Source organism: Rhododendron vialii, chromosome 6a (assembly GCF_030253575.1).
Source record: "Rhododendron vialii isolate Sample 1 chromosome 6a, ASM3025357v1".
Taxonomy (NCBI): domain Eukaryota; kingdom Viridiplantae; phylum Streptophyta; class Magnoliopsida; order Ericales; family Ericaceae; genus Rhododendron; species Rhododendron vialii.
Window position 1 is genome coordinate 4,106,150 of NC_080562.1, and position 21,351 is coordinate 4,127,500.

The 21,351-nt window shown below is 38.6% G+C and overlaps 4 protein-coding genes across 7 annotated transcripts in view; all 4 read left to right on the plus strand.

Annotated features, from left to right (window-relative positions):
* The first annotated feature begins 5,589 nt into the window (after positions 1-5,589).
* LOC131331034 (probable LRR receptor-like serine/threonine-protein kinase At2g16250) lies at positions 5,590-11,334 on the plus strand. Its single transcript, XM_058364840.1, has 4 exons — positions 5,590-8,067; positions 9,166-9,294; positions 9,844-9,866; positions 10,096-11,334. The coding sequence occupies exons 1-4, from the start codon at positions 6,212-6,214 to the stop codon at positions 10,641-10,643; spliced, it is 2,556 nt and encodes an 851-aa protein (XP_058220823.1). The 5' UTR covers positions 5,590-6,211; the 3' UTR covers positions 10,644-11,334.
* Positions 11,335-12,572: 1,238 nt separating this feature from the next.
* Positions 12,573-16,646, plus strand: LOC131331035 (protein OSB1, mitochondrial-like). The gene is made up of 4 exons (XM_058364841.1): positions 12,573-13,020; positions 14,868-15,006; positions 15,196-15,280; positions 15,853-16,646. Exons 1-4 carry the CDS (start codon positions 12,668-12,670, stop codon positions 16,266-16,268), a joined length of 993 nt encoding a protein of 330 aa, XP_058220824.1. The 5' UTR covers positions 12,573-12,667; the 3' UTR covers positions 16,269-16,646.
* Positions 16,647-17,346: 700 nt separating this feature from the next.
* LOC131328278 (agglutinin-like) lies at positions 17,347-18,841 on the plus strand. Its single transcript, XM_058361244.1, has 3 exons — positions 17,347-17,460; positions 18,075-18,287; positions 18,474-18,841. The coding sequence occupies exons 1-3, from the start codon at positions 17,347-17,349 to the stop codon at positions 18,702-18,704; spliced, it is 558 nt and encodes a 185-aa protein (XP_058217227.1). The 3' UTR covers positions 18,705-18,841.
* A 1,589-nt stretch (positions 18,842-20,430) lies between these two features.
* The window catches only part of LOC131331037 (uncharacterized), a 10,901-nt gene continuing 9,980 nt past the window's right edge, over positions 20,431-21,351 (plus strand). For 2 of the 4 annotated variants that reach the window (XM_058364843.1, XM_058364844.1), the window contains exon 1: positions 20,451-21,351. This exon is cut by the window's right edge and continues 5,239 nt beyond it. The gene's annotated coding sequence lies outside the window, so the exon portion shown is untranslated. The other 2 variants (XM_058364845.1, XM_058364846.1) reach the window with 2 other exon arrangements.

Consider the following 21,351-nt stretch of genomic DNA (forward strand, 5'->3'; position numbering starts at 1 on the left):
TCTAGGATTATCTCGTGACGATCACTTTTGGTAATTTTTCATGTAATGCGTAAGGATTCATCAATTTCCCTTTTAACCGGTCGATTGTTGCGAATCTGTGTAAAAGGCTCGGTGATCAATAAGTGGGCCTTATGAAGAATCGTCAGATGAGAACATTTCGAAAAGATTGATTTATATCAAATCATACTTCATCTGTTCTATATTGAGAATTCATCCTAAAAGTCGTGTTATTTTTTAAATTAAAAAATTAATTACTTTTGTATATAATTTTTTGAATTTTTTTGCATCAAATTAAAGTATTAACCGAGATTTTTAATACGGTGCGAAAAAATTTGAAAAATTATTCACGAAAGTAGTTAATTTTTTAATTTGAAAAATGGTAAGAGAGAGAGAGTGAGACTCTCAATATGAAACAGATGAAGTATATTTTACAGACATCATCGAGCAAATTCTTTTCCAAAAAAAAAAAAAGGGACCCTTCTTTATCTGTCTATAGAACATCTCCTCTTTTTTTTTTTTTATTTGCTTACGCCTCCTATTGTTCTACTATTACTTCTTTTCCTTTTATTTTTTCATGTGACCTCCAATATTAAAAGTTAAAGGGTTTAATTATTTGGTAAATAAAATTTGTTGTAATATATATATTTTTTGTTTGGTCAAACTATTTTACTTTCATATTTCTTTTGATTATAGTAAATACTGATATAAAATGTCTATATTGGTAAATATTACTCACTTAATTTTAATCTTATACAGTGGGCGGTTTTTTCTTCTTTTCTAGAAAGGATTTGTAAAAACAGTTGCTTTGGCGAGAGTAGTTTTTCTTCTTAGTTGAACTCAAATGAAAATTTACCTTCGGACTACTATGTCACCCGAGAGATTAAGTGAATTGGCTATGATCTCAATTGAAAATAAGTACATGATTAAGTTAAAGTACAATAACTTAATTGAAGATTTCACATCAAGAAATGCAAGAAGAATAATCAAACATGTCCTTAGGGAAAAAAAATAAAAAAATGCAGCTCTAGCTTGATGCAGGTTATGATTTCTCCATCCACCCTCCACGGGGGTTGGTGGGTTCCAACACCGGAGTTTATAGAAATATCATTGGACTCTTTCCCAAAATTATTCTCCGGCGAACAAAAGTTATTTGGGTGGGGATTTTTGAAACACAAACTGAAATTTCAAGTGTATAGTTTTGAGGAGTGATTTTGTCACTTCTCTTTTTGTTAATGTCACTCATCTTTGTATCATTATTAGATTTGTTTTGTGAAAAAAAAAAGTGACATTAACAAAAAGAGAAGTGACAAAATCAATTCCCATAGTTTTTGATCAGCCTTCGGAAAGTAACAGTTTGGTAACATCGCTTTGGAATCTCTTACTATCTCGGAATTGTAGCTTTGTCCTTTTGCGCTTGGAATATATTGGGATGATGAAATTAAAAGTACAGTAAGTTTTACACAAAATAAAATTAAATAAATCTTTGGCACAATTCATTGGGAGAGGCTTATTGCTTGTAATTTAGAGTGTATTTGTGAAGGAAAAGAAACAAGAGAAGGAAATTAACTTATTTTTGTGAATTAAGGAAATGAAAAGAAAATTAATAAGTAGACAGCCCATGTAAATTCATTTCAAAAATTAAGTTGATCGAGTATAATTATTGTAGTCATTTTTTTTTTCTTTAAGGAAAGAATCAGAAGTGTTACGGACTGTTAGCGGGATTCGAAGAATTGAACTTATGACTAAATGAACTTTGAATAAGTACCCAATCACTTGGGCTAGCTTGCAAGTTATTCCAAATTTCGTAGTTGTCTAATTAAAACACAAACTTCTTAAAAAATAAATAGTCAATGTAATGATAATATAATAGAAAATTTAGAATAAATGTGCTCTTTGTCAAAAACGAATGTTTCTGCGTTCAGATTAACAATAATATAATGTTGAAAAAGTGAGGATTAGACTAAGATAACGATTGCATATACAGGGAGGATAATTGGATAAACGAGAAGAATGAGCCAATTAAGCTAATCATGGGGTGGTTTGACTTAATAAGCCATTTTGGATTATTTTTTCATTTTTATTTAGTTTTCTTTTCCTTTGTTAGATTATTGATTTGTCTCGACAACAGAAATCGAAAAAGTAAAAATTTATGATCCAAACTCAAAATCTTGGAAATGGAGATAAATAATTCAAAAAATCTGTCTTCAAGAGCGAATTTTTAGGAGTCATGACTCCACAATCGAACCGGATTTGGATCCTTTTGAAAACGGTCTATTAACAAATCTAATAGTAGCTTATTCAAACTTGGTTTGAAAGCCAAACAAGGTTTAACATAAATGTTCATATATGCTTGATTTATTCAAGTACAAAACGAATATAGTGACGAGTGAAGACACAAACTCAACCAACTGTGACTATCTCAGTTGGCCAGAACTCTTGCATCTCACTATAAGGATAGAAGTTCGAGTCTCCCCCACCTACGTATAAGTGTTATGTAGTGTCTCGGATTTGTACTATGTACTTCACATCTGGCATAAAATGATATTTTCTATCGATTGACCCCCCTCGCCCCCAAAAATAAAAAAAGAAGAAGAGACAAACACGAATAATTTGGTTCATTTACCGACCTTACCCTTACAATACGAAAGGTTGGTGTTTTTCACATGAGTTGGTTCTTCAATTATTAATCTCGCAGATATTTCTGCATGATTAATGGAGTACGTTTTAGGTGGATGCATGAGGGTGGTCAATGAGCCCTTTTCTTCCTTCTGTTGTTTAGCTACCGGAAGCTATCTCGCCCTCTATAAAAGCCAACAAAAGCTGTAAGGCTCCGTTCCGGAAACGGAAAAAAGCCCTTATTTTTTAAGAAAGCAATTTCAAGCTCAAAAATGAAGGGTTTATTGAAATCTAAAAATATACACTATGGATCTTGTTTGAAAGATCTCATTGAGATCTTTTATACGATGCAAAAAAAATTAAAAATTTATTTTTCATTTACATTATTTTTGAGTTTGAAAATGTGAAATAAGCTGCTTATTTTTTAAGAAGGTTTTTGAAACGGGGTCTGAGTACTCCATAATGGTTTGCTTTGTCCCACCAGGGCCACCACTCTCTTAACGCCCATGGCCGCCTTGTAGAACTGTTTACAACTACTACACTGTACCAACAGGGATTTTGCAACTAACAACTTTGACTCGTTTTAAAGGCGGCACATGTTTAGCTTGCAACTGCTTTTGTTTTTGTTTTTTGAAAAGGAACTGCTTTTGTTTTTAATGTTATTTTGGGAAGCTAAGTCACATAATTCATGACCGGGAAGCGCGAGCGCCAAAATGTCTTTGAAATACTTTCCAAACGATTCTGTCCGTCACAATTTAATTGTCTTTTTTTTGGGAGTTCGTGCAACTTTTTAATTGATTGTATCTTGTACTAATTTATTCCTATATAATATATTTTTGTGATTTTGAAAAACAATTTATTTAGGGCTATAAACGAGCCGAGCCGAGCTTTGTCGAGCTCGAGCTCGGCTCGTTTATTAATAAAGTCAAAAATTCGAGCTCGAGCCTCAACGAGTCAAACCCTTATCGAGCCGAGTTGAGTGATTTACTAAACGATTCTCTTTAGCCTAGCCAAGTTCGTGAGCTGTTTAGTTCGTTTACAGCCCTGATTGTATTATAGAATTAATCGGTATTTATCAAATAAGATCCATATTAGATACAAAATTTATTATCGATGTAAATATATAATTAGTTTTTCATCCGCTTAGAATAAAATGAGAAATTATTAAATTGGGATGGAGCCTGGAGGGAGTACTAAAATTCTCGAGAGGGATGACCGAGAGCATGAGAGCACTGTGCAACTGTTGAGAGCGGGAGGATAAGACATTTTGAAGGATTATTTTACGTGAGTAAGATGAGAAGAGGCGGCCGGAGAGAAAGAACACAGAAATTTCAAAGATGAAAAGCAAGTTCTACGCGGAGGATGTCGGCCGGTAAACGTAAAATACGCGTTGAGATTTGTGGAAAGTCTGGAGTGTTTACATGTAGCATAGTCCAGTTCTATGATTGGCACAGCGCCAGTGGGCCAACATGAGAACGACGGGTCGATGTGGTTGGTTCTTCACTCTTCCTTTCAAGGGAGATGTCTTGAGTTCGAGTCCGAATGGAGGAGGTGCTCGATTCTCGTTTTGACTACTAACTCTCTTACATCTACTAACATCCTATCGTTTTGGAAAAAAAGAAAAGAATTGATACAAACACTCCTTTTGAGTTTGAGTTCTCATGTAGGATGTGTTCGGCTCTCGTTTTGACTACTAACTCTCTAACATCTACTAACATCCTATCATTTTGGAAAAAAGGAAAGAAAATTAATTTCTACACTCTCTTAATTGATACAAACACTCTTTTTTGGTCTTTTAATAAGTGAATTTACGAAATAACCTTTGCATATATATATATTTTTTACAAATTTTAGGGACTACACCCGAAAAAAAAAAGTATGTTCATCAATCAAGGAGAGTAGTAATTATTTAAAAAAAGAAAAGGAAAGTGGGCCAACATGTACAAGTTCTTTAATTAATTCATGTATAATTGGCACAACACAAGTGGGCCTGTTGGAGATTGACAAGGAAAGTTTGGGTTTTTCTTCCAATAGGGTTTTGACTCCACAACTTTCACATGAGGTTACTATATCCAAAGGGTCTATATTTTTTACAGATTTCATTTCATGAATCTTCTATCCCTTCTGTATTTTCTCTTTAGTACAGCAGTCAGGGGTGTAAAAACATATTGCTATGACCTCAGTCAAGTAATGCGAGAGCACAAACGTAAAAACATTTTTTGAAAATAAGTGTTGAAAATGTGGCTCATATATGAGAGGTATCGAGAAGCTCTACAATAAGGGCCAGTTGCGAGTGTAGTGGATTGGGGCGAAGCGCAACGAAGCGGAACGGAACGGAGGTATGGTACGGTGTTACAAGGGTACTATGGGTATTCAGGCCATAATACGGATTAGGGAAGGAATAAAGGAAGTATAAAAAAGTTATCTATCGTAAAACCCTATGCATCGTGATCATTAATAACAAAGACTGTTTTCTCGCTTCCGTGGACGTATTCAATTTTGGGAAACCACGTATATTACCGTGTCGACTTCTTTATTGTTTTATACTCGTGAATCGTGTGCGTGTGTGTTGTGATCCTAACAATTTGTCACATTACGAAATTCCTGATGTCGATAGCGTAAGGCAATATTAGAATGAATCGTGATACGAAGGGAATACGTGAAGGTTAGAACTAGTTTGGTTATCTTGTTTGTTTGCTTAAAACAATTTAAAGAGTCGATCACAAAATAATTAAAAGTAAAAACAAGTACTCCTAAGAATTGTCAAAAACAATTAGGTTTCTGTTCATCTCGAATGATAATGTCTGGTGGCCTAACAACAAATGACAAGAGATAGAAAAAATTTCCCCATTTGAAAGTTTCAAACAACCAAACAAGAATAATCAACCAAACAAGAAAAATCAAACTTTTCAATTTCCACCTCATTTAATTTAATTTAACCTCTTTTCCACCAATAAATTAATGCCGTTAACAATTTACGAGTACCAGAAAGTACTATGGTGTCTCTATTTCTCCCTTTCCCGTAAAAACCTTCCTCGCCGCCGCCACCTATTCCTCCGACCCCCGCCTCTCTCTCTCTCTCTCTCTCTCTCACACACACACACACACACACACACAGAGTTCGACAGAGTCTGACTCAAAACTATCTCTCAGTTGCTCGACTCATCAGTCCTAGATTCATTGAATGCCTCCGGCGACAATGAAAGCGACTCACCATTTGCACCGTTGAGTGTACAGCTTTGTCATTAACACATCCCATCTTTATTGAAGCTTCCCATCTTTCAATGCCCACCTAGAGAGAGAGAGAGAGAGAGAGAGAGAGAGAGAGAGAGAGAAGCATAGTATTACGCCTATATTTGCACAAACTCAAATACAGAGCAGGTTTTCGGTTGCATTTAAAGAGCCCACCAAATGTAGAACCAAAGTTCGTGCTACACACGTGACTGGACCTCCAGAGTCCAGAGAGAGAGAGAGTAAAGGAATGCACGGACATGGTCCAGACCCTTAGTCTCATGTTCTTGGTTCAGCAGCAGAACATGAGATTAATTATCATGTTGGTGACTTAGGAAGACGAAGCAGCTTATTACTCCAAGCCATGGAACCTCACCGAGTAATACTGAAGGTATCTCTAATACTTTTGCTCATCAACTCGGTGGTAACTCAGCAGAACTCGGAGGATCAACCGGCGATGCTCGACCTCCGGTCTTCGCTGGGGCTTAGGGCCAGGGACTGGCCGAGAAAGGCCGACACATGCTCCTGGACCGGGGTCGAGTGCCAAGACGGCCGAGTAATCGAGATAAGTTTGTCCGGTTTGAGACGGACCCGCATCGGCCGGTTAAACCCCCGGTTCGCCGTCGACTCATTGGCCAATTTAACCTTCCTGACGACGTTTAACTCGTCTGGGTTTTTACTGCCGGGGTCAATACAGGACTGGTTCGGTCAAAGGCTTAGTGCACTCCAAGTGCTCGACCTTAGTTCTTGTTCTATTACTGGTCCAATTCCTATTTCACTTGGAGATATAAGTGGATTGAATTATCTGAATTTGTCTGGTAATTCTATTTCCGGTACAATACCCTCTTCTTTGGGGAAATTATCGTCTGTATCAGTTCTTGATCTTTCGGGAAATTCACTGACAGGATCAATACCATCTTCCTTTTCAGCTCTTGCCAACCTTTCTAGTCTGGATCTCTCTTCAAATTTCTTATCCGGGTCGATCCCTGTAGGTTTTGGCTTGCTTTCTGGCCTTCAGTTCTTGAATTTTCAAAACAATAGCCTCAATGGTTCTGTTCCTGTCCAGCTGGGTAACCTTTCTCAACTGATTGAACTCGATTTCAGACACAATGCTCTGGTGGGTTCATTGCCAAATGAGTTGTTTTCGAGTCTCACCAGGCTTCAATATGTAGTTTTGAGTTGGAACAATTTTGATGGTAATCTTCCCGATGAATTGTGGTTGATGCCGCAATTGCGCATGCTTGATGTCTCTGGCAATAACTTCACTGGTGTTTTGCCAAATGCTACTGCATTGGGTAATGCTGCTGGTGCCATGTTCGTCCTTTCAAATAATTCGTTTTACGGAACTCTGACTTCTGTGGTTCTGAACTTTCATTTGATTGACCTATCCAATAATTATTTCCAAGGCCCGGCTCCCAGCAACATTACCAGAAACATAGGAACCAATGTTGCTGGGAATTGTTTAATAAGTCTGCCAAATCAGAGGAATTTGGAGGATTGTGAATTGTTTTATGCCAGGAGAGGCCTAACTTTTGATAACAATATAGCTCCAGATTCAGTTCCACCTCCTTTACCACGACCTGCTTCGAACAGCAAAAAACGAGTGACATATGTAATGATAGGACTATTTGGTGGACTCGGTTTCATTGTGCTTTTGGTTGTGGTTCTCCTAATGCTCCTGAAATTATGTGACAAGGGAAATAGAGAACAGAGGACTGCAAGTATAGGGCCTGTTCCAGGTGGCAGCTCACCACCTCCCAAGACTTCTATAAATTTTTCAGGTCTGGGTGATTCATTTAGTTATGAACAAATGCTCCAGGCCACGAGTGGTTTTAGTGATGCAAACCTTATCAAAAAAGGCCACTCTGGGGACCTTTTCCACGGGAAATTGGAAGGTGGGTTCCCTGTGGTTATCAAGAGGGTTGATTTGAGTTCCTGCACGAAAGAATCCTATGTGTTGGAATTGGAATTTTTCGGCAGGGTTTCACATACAAGGTTGGTCCCACTCTTGGGGCACTCCTTGGAGCATGAGAATGAGAAGCTCTTGGTTTACAAATACATGCCGAACGGAGATTTGTCTAATTCATTGTACAGGTTTACAAAGTTGGAGGATGACAGTCCACAGTCTTTGGATTGGATTACAAGATTGAAAATTGCAATAGGAGCTGCAGAAGTTTTATGTTACCTACATCATGAATGTATCCCACCCCTTGTTCATAGGTACTACAAATCTCGCTTTTTCTGGTTTTTATTCCTTTTGTTTCTGATAGAGCATATATATAATCCCAGGTGATCTTTTTGTTTCATTGCTATTAAATATTGTGACGAAGCTGTTTTGATTTGTATTTGAAGTTCATACATTGCACTCGTGGCAAACGAGATTAGATTACACTATAGTGCTATTTTGTGAAATACAATTTCACTTGGTAGTTTCCAGTAACTAGTCAGTTAACACAAGCAGATGTGTCATGTATGGACTGTCTAATTATCAGTCAACAAGAGGCTGGAATGTCGGACCATGGATAAGTTCTTCCTTGGTTCTTGGGTAAACACGCAGAACACACTCTGTGCGATATGATCATGTTGTGGTCTTGGGGGATGTAATGGCACTTGCAATTAGAATCCTGCAAACTCTTGCACGGTGACTATTAGGGGTTGCCTATAGATTTTTATTGAAATGCAAAGAGTTTGTACCTAGGTGGTTAATATGTTGGCATTATGCAAAGCGTTTGCACCTAGGTGGTTAATATGTTGGCATAGGAGTGGAACTTGGAAGGGTCAGAGGTGAATGCAACTGTGATGCTCAAATGCTTTAAAAATTCTGCTGCGGAAAAAATTGGAGGTAGGGAATGGAAGGGCATAGCCGGCTGACCTATCATATACTTGTGAAGAATAATCCGCACAGTGGCACTATGAATTGATTCTTGGAGCAGCAAGAGATTACTTACAGTTTAGTTTGATTCATAGTTCCTAACGATCTTTTTACTGGCATCAGAAAAAATCAGAATGATCTGTTTTACTGCTCCTTGTGACAGCTACTTTTTCTTATTTAGACTTCAGTAGTGGAGGCTATCATTCATTAGCTATTCAAGTTCGTTTCAAATGAAAGTAACTTGCAGTGGATGTTTGTGGAGGAATATTCTGAACGTTCACAGTTTGGTTCTCAAATGCCTTTGTCAAGTTTCTTCTTTCCAATTTTCTGTGGCATGCACTACTAGCCCTCCTCATCATTACCATACAGAGATTTGTTCTTGCTGTAAAGTATTTGCAACCCATGGTGCAAATAATAACTGTTATTTCTCCCTCTGGTGGTTCAAGAGATATTCAAGCTAGCAGTATCCTTCTTGATGACAAATATGAAGTGCGGCTTGGAAGCTTGACTGAGGTGCGTGCACAAGAAGGGGATAATCACCAGAATGTGATTACAAGGTTGCTGCGGATGCCACAGTAAGTACAATAGTTTTGCCGAATCGTATATTCCAAAGATAGTGGTAATAGCTTGTTGAGGTAAATGTTGCCTGTACAGGGCTTGTGCCTTCCTTTTGGCACCTCTTCTAATAAATTTTTGGTATATTACAACTATATTGGTAGGACTCAAAAACACGCCTATCCTAAAGAGATATTAAAAGTCGGATAAGTTTTCTTAATTAAATCTTGTACCCTATTTTTTGGAGCGTAGAACTCAATTAAGCAGCAAAAGAATGCAGAGACCCGCTAAAAAGTATGTTAAGTTCCACGAAAAAAAAGTACGATATTGGAATGGACCAAATGTTCTTGATAAGTACTATGCCAATGGTGAATTTAAAATCTGTCACCATGTGAACTAAACTTTTGTATGAATTTTTTAATGTCTCTTTTTGCTGAGATTTTGAAGATCAATCACCTAATTAGAGTTTTCTCTTGTTGAGGATGAAAGTCATGAAACTGCTTTTCCCTTCGCATTTGTCACTCTTGGTTCAGGTCATAATAAGCTTTTTTTCTCTTGATGATTTGCAGGACTTCTGAACAAGGACCTTCTGGTAAGTGGAATTAAATTTTGAAATTTTCTCTTGGTTAGCAAGTGCGTGGAGTTGAACAGTTACAAACTTATTAGACAAGAGTGAAGTTAAATTCGTGCCCCTAGGCAATCATAGGTCTGGGCTGGGCCTCCAGGGTGCAATAGGATTTTTCCTTGAACTCTATAAAGTTGAAATTGATGGCTAAATTTTCTTTATTTGCTTATTCATCCATCGTGTTGGACATGAACAGGCTCATCATCAGCTACCTGTGCTTATGATGTATACTGTTTTGGAAAGGTCTTACTTGAGCTCGTAACCGGTAAGCTTGGTATCAGCAATTCAGATGATGTCACTACAAAGGAGTGGCTGGACCAAAATCTACCCTACATCAGTATATATGATAAGGATATGGTGGCTAAGATTGTCGATCAATCTCTGATTGTCAATGAGGATCTACTCGAAGAGGTGTGGGCCATGGCGATAGTAGCCAAGTCATGCCTTAATCCCAAGCCTTCACGACGCCCCCTAATGAGACATATCCTCAGAGCACTTGAAAACCCTTTGAAAGTGGTGAGGGAAGAAAGTCACAGCTCCGGTAGGTTAAGAACAACTTCGTCGAGAAGGTCTTGGAGTGCTGCTTTCTTTGGTAGTTGGCGTCACAGCTCATCCGAAGCTGCGAATGTTATTGGCCAAACAAACCGCGAAGGAGTGAATGAATCTGCACGTAAGAGAGTGTCCAGTGAGATTTTCCCAGAACCAGCTGATATGCAAGACATAGAAAGGCAAGATGGGAACTAGCTAACTCTTCTAGTTGAGAACACATTCCTAGCGATGGTTGGTGGCAGCAGAAGCAGGTGGTGGGTGGGTAGCGGCAGCAGCATTGATGGTGGTGGGTGGTATAGTACTGATGCTTATTCGGAAAACGTTTTACGTCAAAATCAACTCATTTTCCCCTTTCCCTGACTTTTTTTTGGGTCGCACGAAATACCAAGAAAAAACTTTTCGAAAGACTTTCTTTGCTGAAGCTCACGGAGAGTATGAATAAGATCGGGATGCCACTACGATTGCCTGCTGAGTTGTACAACTCAACCCCCAAAGGTACCTCTCTGACTTCAATGGATGACTCATGCCAAGGGGTCATAGAGTTGCAAATGACTGACTCCTTGAAAGAAAAACTTGAGTTGGATGATATTGTTGGGCAATGTGAAAATCGATTCGAGAAAATTGGTTGGTGTACAAGGTAGAGAGAAAGAGATGTCTTCTTGAAGCCATATTTTTGTTAGTTTGGGATTGCTAATGATGACTCAATATTGAGATTTTATTTTTATCTGTAATTTACATCTTGTCATGGGTCCGTCCACACGAAAGTAAATTGTAGAAGGCTAGGCATTCTTGTTGTGCTGTATTCATGTTTACTTGTTTTCTAGGAAAATGAGGCAGTTGAGTGAATGTTTTCTTAAAGTTCTGTTAATACAATTCGATTTGCGTATACCAATTTGATGATCATTTTTAGCTCTTCACAAGTACTTGCTTGAAGAATTATTTATTTATTTATTGATTTTTTGTACTTCTAGTGAGTAATTTTTGCCTCCTGAACTGATTTTTCAGTTTTTTTTTCATCAACAGCTGGACATTGTACTTACAATATGTTGTGGTGGTTTTAAACGAGTCCCGCAAAAATGGACAGTGAAATTAACTCCCAGTTAGTCAGCCATTCGGGTCATCTTAACAAAATTACAGTCACTTTTGGAAACCAAATTCCCAATAGTACTTATGCAGCGTACAGCCGAGGCGGTAGCCGACTTGGCAAACGTGTAGGGTGAAACCTCTTCGCACGATTCCAAGTTCGAATCCGCTAGCGAATTACGATAGTAGTCCTCTTAAACCAGATGTGTTTGAGGACATCTTTGCGCAACTTGTGTCACTGTGGTGGCAGTTGTGTACTATGCAAAATTTACTGTTACGGCATTAGTAATTACTCTTTGTTTGATTTTCTGCTTCTCCTCTTTAATATTACTCAATGGACGATACAATTGCTAGATTGAATGGTGATAACACAAGACTGCAAATCCGCGTATTATTAGGTGTATACCTCTAGAAGCCAGAAACACACTACACCACATTACTCTACAAATAAATTTGGATGGTTGATAAGCATAGGGTAGTCAGTCGTAATTGTAGCAAGTATTCAGGGCTTAATGTGCAAATATTGTAATTGGAGTCAGTTGTAATGTCGGTTGTTAGGAGATTGGTTAGTTCGTCAGTCGGTTATAAGGGGGAAGGTGGCGTAGGAGTATGGAGAGTTATTGTTACCCATTTCTTTTCTTCTTCTCTCTTCTCTCTTCTTCTTCTGTAACTCTTTCCCTTTTACAATTGTTTCTGTAATTCTTTTTCTCACTCAATCAATAATAAAGTTCTGTTGGATTAGTTCACAATTCCATTTCACTACGAAGACTCTATCAATGGTTAAGATGAATGCAACCTGCCTATGGTCTATAACCATTGCGTATGGTGCATAGTTACTTTGGTTCTCCGCCAGACTTCGATATTAGAGTAAATGTAATTATTGATTAAGATAAGGAGGGTTATCATCTGATTTGGGAGCATAGGTAGAACTTTTTGTACACTAATAGTTAATAAAGTCAATTAGCTAAATTTTGTTCAGAAATGCTTGGGTATGTAGTATTCATGTTGTTATTTATGTATGAGTTGTCAGTTTGCAGGACCAATTTATTGAGTGCAAATCCAGTTATTGAGGGCGGGTGACTAAGGAAAAAACAGCCGAGAAAACTCCAAAGTCCTACCCGGACTAGCCGCGGTCCATGGTGGCGAGTCGTATTCGAACCCTACTCAAGAAACCGAGTCCACTCTCTTACCTTCTCCGCACCCTCCGCCATTCCTCCTCCTCCTCTTCTTACCTTTTTCCGCCCGCCGCCAACCCTAAACCCCGTCAATTCTTCTCCGACGATGCGGCGGAAGGCGGGAGCTCCGTCTACCGTCACGCCCTCAAGTTCCAGCGCCCGTCCACCATCAAGTGGAGAAAAGAGTTGTTCAACTCCGTCAGCTTCATCGGAACAGTCGACCGTCCTCCCAAGCAAGTTAAGTCCGTCATTGGATTCGGTGCTTACACATTGATCAACGTCAAAACCTCCCCCGACTCTAACCAGTTTCTCAAGTGAGACACGATTGATCCTCCTCTCTGTGTTCATTGTGTATATGTGCGTGGAATTTTTTTGCTGAGTGTGACGATTGTTTTCTCATTCCAACTGTTTGTTTTGCGTTAACCCTAATGGGGTTGGCCTAGTGGTCAAGGCTTGCTCCCTAGTCCCTCCTAAATCAACTCCTTTGGGGCTAGTCCTAGAGAGGTTTACTCTGACTTTAATTGAGACCCGGCAAGTGGCGGTGGGATTGGTCCCCCAAAGATTAGTCTCAGGTACACGAAAGCTGGCTCGGACGCCTAAGTTATCAAAAAAGAGAAACTTTTTGTTTTGCGTTTCATCTCACCTCTTCGAGACCATCTCTAGCTTTTTGTCTGTACGGCACCGAGTGTTGGGATGCTAATAAACAACAGTAAGATAAGTGTAGCTGAAATGAAAATGTTGAGATGGATGTGTGCATTGAGTGGTCAGACATAGAGTGATAGAATTAGAAATGAGAACATTTGCAGAATGGTAAGGGTAGCACCGATAGAAGATAAGATGGGAGAAAATAGATTAAGGTGGTTTGGACATGTTTATTGTAGATCGACCGATGCGGTAATTAGAAAGAGTGATATGGTTATGGTTGAGGGTCACACTGAGGGGAGGGGTAGATTGTAATTGACATTAGAGGCCATAGTTTCAAAGGATCTAGCTCTTTTGAATATTATGGAGCACAATGCCTTTGATAGAACTTAAGAGATAAAAAACGGATTTATATAGCTGACCCCAATTGTTTGGGAATTAAAGCTCTGTTTAGTCTGGTCTGGTCTGGTCTCTAGCTTTTAGTCTAACTTTTCTCAAATTTAAGTGAAAGCTTCATTTTCTGGAGTCATTCTGAAATAGAGTAGTTGTAACTTGTAACTTTAGAAGACGCACAATGACCTTTAAAAGTTGAAGTAAAGATTTGGGTCTCCGTTGATTGCGGTAAACAAGTAGAACTCAATTTGGTATAGGTAGTAGAACTCAATTTTATATAGGTCTGAGTCAAGGTGAGTAAAGTTTGAGTGGAGATATGATTCAGGGCTTGAGATGCTCTTGCATATCTACAGCAAAGTGACAAAGTAGTGAGGGTTTAGAGAGTGGTGTCTGAGTCAACCTCTGCACCATTTTCATCTGACCGCTTTCTTTCTTGTGGATAGTACACATTGGAAGCACCCTTGTCTTGTAGCATTCCCAAATGCTTTCTGCAGGTTGTGCTGATAAAAAATTAAAAATGCAGTCTGAAAGCTTGACTTCTGCTGCTATTGTTTTAGTCGATATAGTTATGGCTATTATACGGTTTACTTGGTCTAGGTTGAACTGATGAAGTCTCGCGCTTTTATGGGGGCATTGTAAGACCTTTCTATACCCGATTCATAACTTGAAGAACTTAAAAGGGCGCTCACTGCTTCCCGTGTATTTAGAATTGGAAACTTGGATATGAGCATGAAGGCTTTGGTTAGGAAAAATGTAAGATAAAGAATAGGAATCTGTGAAGGAAGGGCAAGGCATGCTGTATGTGCAAAGAAAATAAAACATACAAGTTGGGTAGCCTATGGGCGTTATTGACTTTGACCATCTTCGTACATTTGATCAGTTTGTCACCTGGCATGTACACATTTTTTGCTTCATCTAAGTCCATACCGGCATTAATTTTTCTTTGGGTAAATTCAGTACTTTATATAAGCATAGTTTTTCTTACCTTTTTTTAGTCAATTATTTGTTATTTCACTCGAAACTGTTTTGCCCATGATTTTGGTGCTGTGAAAGGCCATTTATACGTTAAGACTTGTCAAGGAATGTTTGCTACTCAGAAAACTCACATCCTACAATTCGTGCACAGGATTCTCTTGAAGATGTGGGATGAGATGGCCGAAATATCCATCAAGCATCTGAAACCAGGTGATTGTGTTTATGTCTCTGGCCATTTGCAATTATACACTAAAATTGATGAGAATGGAAAGCTCAATACATCTTACCAGGTTAGAATGCTATATTGGTGCTACCATTGTTTTCAGTTGTTTAGAGTGTATAAGTCCTTTTCGTAAATGTTACAGGGGCTTTCAGTGGTATTTTATCAATCATGATTACCTGAAGTATAGAGATGAATCATTGCAATCGATTATAGCAATGTTTTGTCCATGTAAATAGTGTTTGTTTGTTCTCTGTAGGTAGCGGTGGAGGAAATGAATTATGTTGTGCAATGTGGTCAAGGCCTGAACAATAAGAAATCCGAACCATCAGATTCTGGGGAAGGTATTTTTTGCATCTCTAGTTGATGGAATATATATGATGTAATAATTTCCACTCCTACATCTTACAGTCCATTTCAGTGCTTGGGAAATTGTTAGAAGTATAAACTAGTGCAGAATTACGGCTTTAGAGGATCAGGTTATCCTCAAAAACTGCTTGGACAGAGCTTGTATAATTTCTGTTCTTCCAAGTTGACAAATATCTAACATGTGGGGCAAAAGAACTTGTTTTGAGCTTTTGGCTTTTGCTGTGCCGAAAGGATAATCCTTTGGTAGCATTTTTACATTTGGCAAAAGAGAACTATCTTGCTACTTTTAATGTTGAAAAGCAAGCTTGACTATTCGTAACCTCAGTTTATTTAAGTTGGTCTAGGTTTCAAAAAGCAGTCTGCTTCTGCATAGATTGTTGTCTTGGTATATGGGCAATTTTCTTGGATTTTCATCCAGACATGTGATGGCTCCTCTCTAAGTATCATTAATTTTCCTTTCTTTTTTTCTTTATCACATTCTTTTTTGATGTTTGAACGTACATTTTTCTTCTTCTTGTGCTTGTCTTTATTCATACCTCGGGTTCAGGTGAAACTGGTTTGGAAAAATACAAGGAACACCTACACTTGTGGCAAGTTTTCTTTACCAATCCATCTGGGTGGCTGGATTACAGAAGACGGAAGTCAAAACCAAATCATCCAGATTTTAAGAACAAAGATACCGGGGAAGTGCTTTGGATCAGTCGCTACGATCCTCCATGGATTAAGAGACAACTCCAAATGTATGATACTAGTTGGCAGAACAACGAGGCCTCTGGGATTACCCGAGTTCACGCTCTAGTTTGTCACCGATGGTTTATGATGACTAGGAAGAAATTTGCAATCTTTGAAAAGAAGAACATTGTGGATTGGAGCTTTAGTCTGCAAAATTGCAATGAACACTGCCCGTTTCTTCTTGTTGATTCCAAGGCAAAAGTGTTAGGGATCTTGTTCAGAAGACTATGAAAGGACTAAAAGTGACATTATTGACCGATCCAGATACTTTGGGGAACTTTGCTTGTTCCCATGTGCAAATACAGTAGCTGTGCAGATTTTATTTGAAAGATGGAACTATACTATACTTCATCACACGGTATAATTTGGATATCGTAGTAGGGGACGATGATTCACCATTGGTGGTGATGTACATGCAATTTTGTTTTCTTAATGGGAAGGAATATATAGCGGGAGAGAAAGATGGGTGATTTTGCCACCTCTTTTGGTGAAGTTTTACCTTGCAATACTCTTATATCTGTGGTGTGTGCATTTCCATTTTTCTTTTTCGGCCTTTGTTTCAGTGACATTACCCTCTGTCTTGAATGCTTATCAATGCCGCTCCTTTTGCATCCGTTTGTGTGGACGGTTGTGTTCTTATTATCCTTCTGTCCTGTCCTATGCGTATGTTCAATGAGGACGGTTTTTTGGCCGTAACCTTATGGTTCCTAGCCTTTAATGGCAGATACACGTTCAGGATGTTTAGCTGCTGGTTTCCTGGTCTCTCCACCATTTTCTGGTGACTTTACCAGGCCCAATCTATATACTTGTATGTGTATATTTGTCCAGATGACTGCACATGAACAAAAGGCACAAATATTGAACTGGGATTCCCGCCATTTCCTTTGGTTTTCCCCAATTGCTTGATGTGTTGTGATTTCTCAATCGCCCTTTTAAACGTTCAAAACATTAAAAAGCGCCCTTTCGACATGATTTGGGACGTGATGTACCTTCCAAATCAAATCAAGGTGCCTCCAATTCAATATTCTAAAATACGTTAGGTGCTAGTCGGGGACTAGGTGCTGCCGTGCCGACTAGTAGGCTGCCTAATCTAGGCATTGGACCACCGCCTAATGCCTAAGCGGGGACTAATCGACCTAGGCGGCCGACTTAGGCAAGGGCTAATTCTTCACAATCTTCACAAACGGATGTAGTTGTTCACTAGAACAAGAAACAGGTTTTCTAGTACTATTCTTTGTTAACCTTATGCTCGAGAAACCCATTCCACATTGTCTCCACCCTGAACCATGCATCGTCAGGGGTTATATGCATGCCGCAACAGCATTCCCACTACTTCATTCTCTCCCCCTTTGGCCTAACTTTCCTCACTGGCTATCGCCAAATTTGGAGATGCCAATTCTTTTTGAAGGCTGACGTTGCAAATGTATTTATTTCTGGACGTGGCAAATTGATATCTCTAAATTTGACATCCGCTTCTCTAGCCATAGTACAAAATTTGAGGTCCCCCGTATATGGTCTGAACAAAAGGAATCCAAATGTGCAAATTTTAAAATTGTTATGGAAAGCGAAGGCTATAGTTTTTGACAGATATTGATTCATGCCAAAAGGCATGGAGGAAATGAGGTTGGTTAGGCATCATGGATTTGACTCTCCCGTTGGAGTTTTTATAATTTTATTTGTCTTCCTCTAAACTTTTTAAAATTCAGGTTCTAAATTATCATTTTTCAATTCATCTCAAGGAGAGAAATCCTGAAACAATTTCTTTTGATCGAAAGCTAAAAAGTTCACTACCAAAGAAAATAATTTAATTTTCAAATTACATTTTCTAGCTCTTTTTTTTTTTTTTACTTTTCTTAAAACTTTTATATAAGTTTTTCTAGTATTTGTGATTCTTATGTTGAGAGGAGTCGGATTATGAATTCGTTTTGATTAAAAACTAAAAAGACGCTAAAGAGGTATTAATGAAAAAATTACTCCTATGTTTTCCTTTTTTACTGCAAATTCTTGAACTCATGTTCTAATACTCTCGCAAAACAGAATATCAACGCCGTGGAACTGCTTTCGCTACGGGATCCAGGACCATGGGGCGGGCCTGGTGGAAATCAATGGGACGATGGGGTTTTCGCAGCAGTACAGAAAGTCCATCTCTATATTGGATATGGTTGGATACATGCTATCCAGGTCGAATACTTGAAAAGAGATGGCAAGAATATTTGGTCACCAATGCACGGCACTCCCATTGGTGAATTGGTAAGTGCAAGTACACTTCTCTTTTCGATTGCTTGAACACAGTTATGAACATCAAATTCGACTTTATATCTAGACGAACAGATGCCAAGTCATCACTATTGATCCTGTTAACCAGTACTCCATCGTTATGTTAACCAGTTCATCATTGTAATTGTTGTAAGTATCGGGTTCTCTGTTTTTTGGCAGATCGAAATGAACTTCGCTGGGGAGGTACTAGTTGGAATCGAAGGGCATTGCGGTCCGGTTGAGGGGGAAAATGGAGTTGGTGTGACTATAACATCTATTTCCTTGTACACAAACAGGGGAAAATATGGTCCTTTTGAGGAGGAAATTCAAATGAGAGGGGCAGATCGTATTTTATTTCAGGGCTCTCTGGGAAGGTGGTTGGATTCTTTGGCAAGAGTGAGACCTATTTGAATGCAATCGGAGTCCACATAGAATATCGTTGAATGTTTACACCGGCGGTGTAAAGAATTTATTCTCATCTTTAATCTTTTTCTTTTTTTTTCCCTTTCTTTTGTTGCCAACCAATGACTCCAGACTTGAACAACTCTTTTTTGTGGCTCATCAAGTGGTTTTCGTTTTATGAAATAGTACTAGCTCGTTAGCAATCTTTGGAAGGGGCCATGATTTTTGAATGCAAGAAGGGTCTATGGGTATGGAATATATAATGTTTTCTGACATCAACAAGTTTAATTGAAAGTACCATTTTGTAGCTATTTTTTTCTCTTTGTTTTGAAATATTATTAATTGCTCTTGAAGTACCGTCGTGTGGTGCTTTAGAGAGAGGGAGATACTTAAAATATTCATTAGCCAATTGGAAAGGGAGAGACCAATGAGCTCTTAGCTCAGTTTGTACGCTTCCCTCAATGGAGGCATGGTTCGAGCCCCACAAGGGGTGGTTTGAGGTTCAAAGCTATAGATAGCTTCTGAACCTTCTGTGGACTAACATACTAATAATCGGTTAACATCTGCAGATGTATACAATATTGACACACACAAAAAAAGGGAAAGGGAGAGCCCCTTTAGATTAACTGGGGAGATAAAAGGTCAAATAAATTTCAAACCGGGTGGGAAAAAAAATTTCAAATACATTAACTAAGAATTTTGGTAGATGAGAAATTTGAATAAATTCGAACAACTGTGGCACTGTTTGTGACTTCGGGCCAAGCCCACAAGCCGAAGGAGTGAACAAGGTGGGCGTACTTAACAAAGGGCAGGGTCAGTGAATTTTTGTTTGGCATAAAATTTCGAGGGGAGTGATTTTCTCACTCCGCAAATTATTATCCGCAATCAAAAAAGAGAGTGAGAAAATCAAGTTCATATCGAGTGCGGTTAACAATTTGAAGAGTGCTTTTCAAACTGTTTTCGAAAGCATAAGTGATCACTGGTCAAAAGTTAGTTTGTGTTAAACCGAAGCAGGAACAAAAAAACAACAACTAGGGTTTCAAGATTTTAGGAGTTTCCAGAAATTGGATCAATTACAAAAGATATGTGAAAAATATGAGACAAAATCCTACAGCTCTCAGGCCTAATAAAAGAAAATGTACATATGCACGATAAGAATCTTGCAAAATGTTCAACTTACATGATTCCCAACCTAGAAGTCGCTCTAGTAACCATCAATGGTCATCTAGCGACCACCACAGAAGATTTATGAAGGGGATAAGATAGTCGGGGGTATTAGTTAAGAAGGGAGGACCCATATTGATGTGACATTTATAGATGGTATATTAAAAAGTAGATGGTTTGGATGATGTATTAGAAGGAATGGTGTATGATGTAAAAAACTGTCAAATGACTCTTTTGCCCTTATGCAGTTCCAAATTTTATTATGCCTAACATTAATTATATAATTGCAAAACTTAATATATTTAATTATTTTTTGACAGTTATAAGTTATAATAATTTACTTCATTAACTAATTAAATAATTTAACAAATTTGTAAAATATAAATTTCGTGTTTTTTAAAGTAGGGAAACTTTTAATACACATGGTCACAAATGTGTTTTTCAAAATTGTTTGTGACCATTGGATTGCTATCCATTATTCTACACCATTTATTTGGGTTGGTTTCAATTACACTTGATAATTTTCCCTTTTTCCCAACTTTGGGAATATCGACCGACTTCAGTCTTTTTCACATTTTCCCAACTTGTATAGCTGTATACGTAGAGAGAGAGAGAGAGACAAAAGAGAGACAGAAGCGTAGAAGAAGAAGAAGGAGGAGGAGGAGGAGGAGGAGCAGCCCCCCGATTCTCTCTTCTGATCTGTACACAACCCATCCCCAATCCGGTAATCGTCTTTCTCTCCGATCGGTGGGTTGTCTTGTCTCTCTCTCCGATTTGTACACAACCCACCCCCAAGAACAGGTATATCTCTCTCTACGTATACATACATGTTTTCTCTGTGTGTGTTTATGTGGGGGTGCTGGTGGTGATCTGTTGTTGTTGGTGTTGTTGTTGTTCTTCTTCTGTTTCTCTGTAGCAAATAGAGAGAGGGAGAGCCGTTGGGGGAGGGGGATGAGGAGGGGTGTTTTGGTAAAAAATCAGGCGTATACACCCGGATTAGCTATTGCTACCTGGGAGGGTAGCAATAATTTATGGCTGTGAATGGTGTATTAGCAAATACGGGGATTAGTTAATACAGGAAAAAGTGGATGCCAAACCGTGTATTCACCTCTCATCTGGGTGTATTGTGTAATACACCCACCGTATACACCATCCAATCGGGCCCATAGACGTAGCGATGGCGATGGATAAGTAGAACTACTTTCACGAATAGAGATAGAGACCAAATAAAACCACCCCACCGCCAAATCGACGACGTAACGCGAATAGAGACAAAAGATGCCTACTTTAAGGCAACCACTAGGGCTACTTAACAGCAATGTGAATAATATGCCTTGTTACATTTGCCTCGTGAATCCATCCCCCAATTCCAAACTTATGTGTAATGTCCTCACCAATCATAGGAATCTCGGGATCCGCTACACAAAGCATCATAATATAGACGTTTTACAACCAAAAGCATGACAAAAATTAAGTAATCGATGATAGCTCT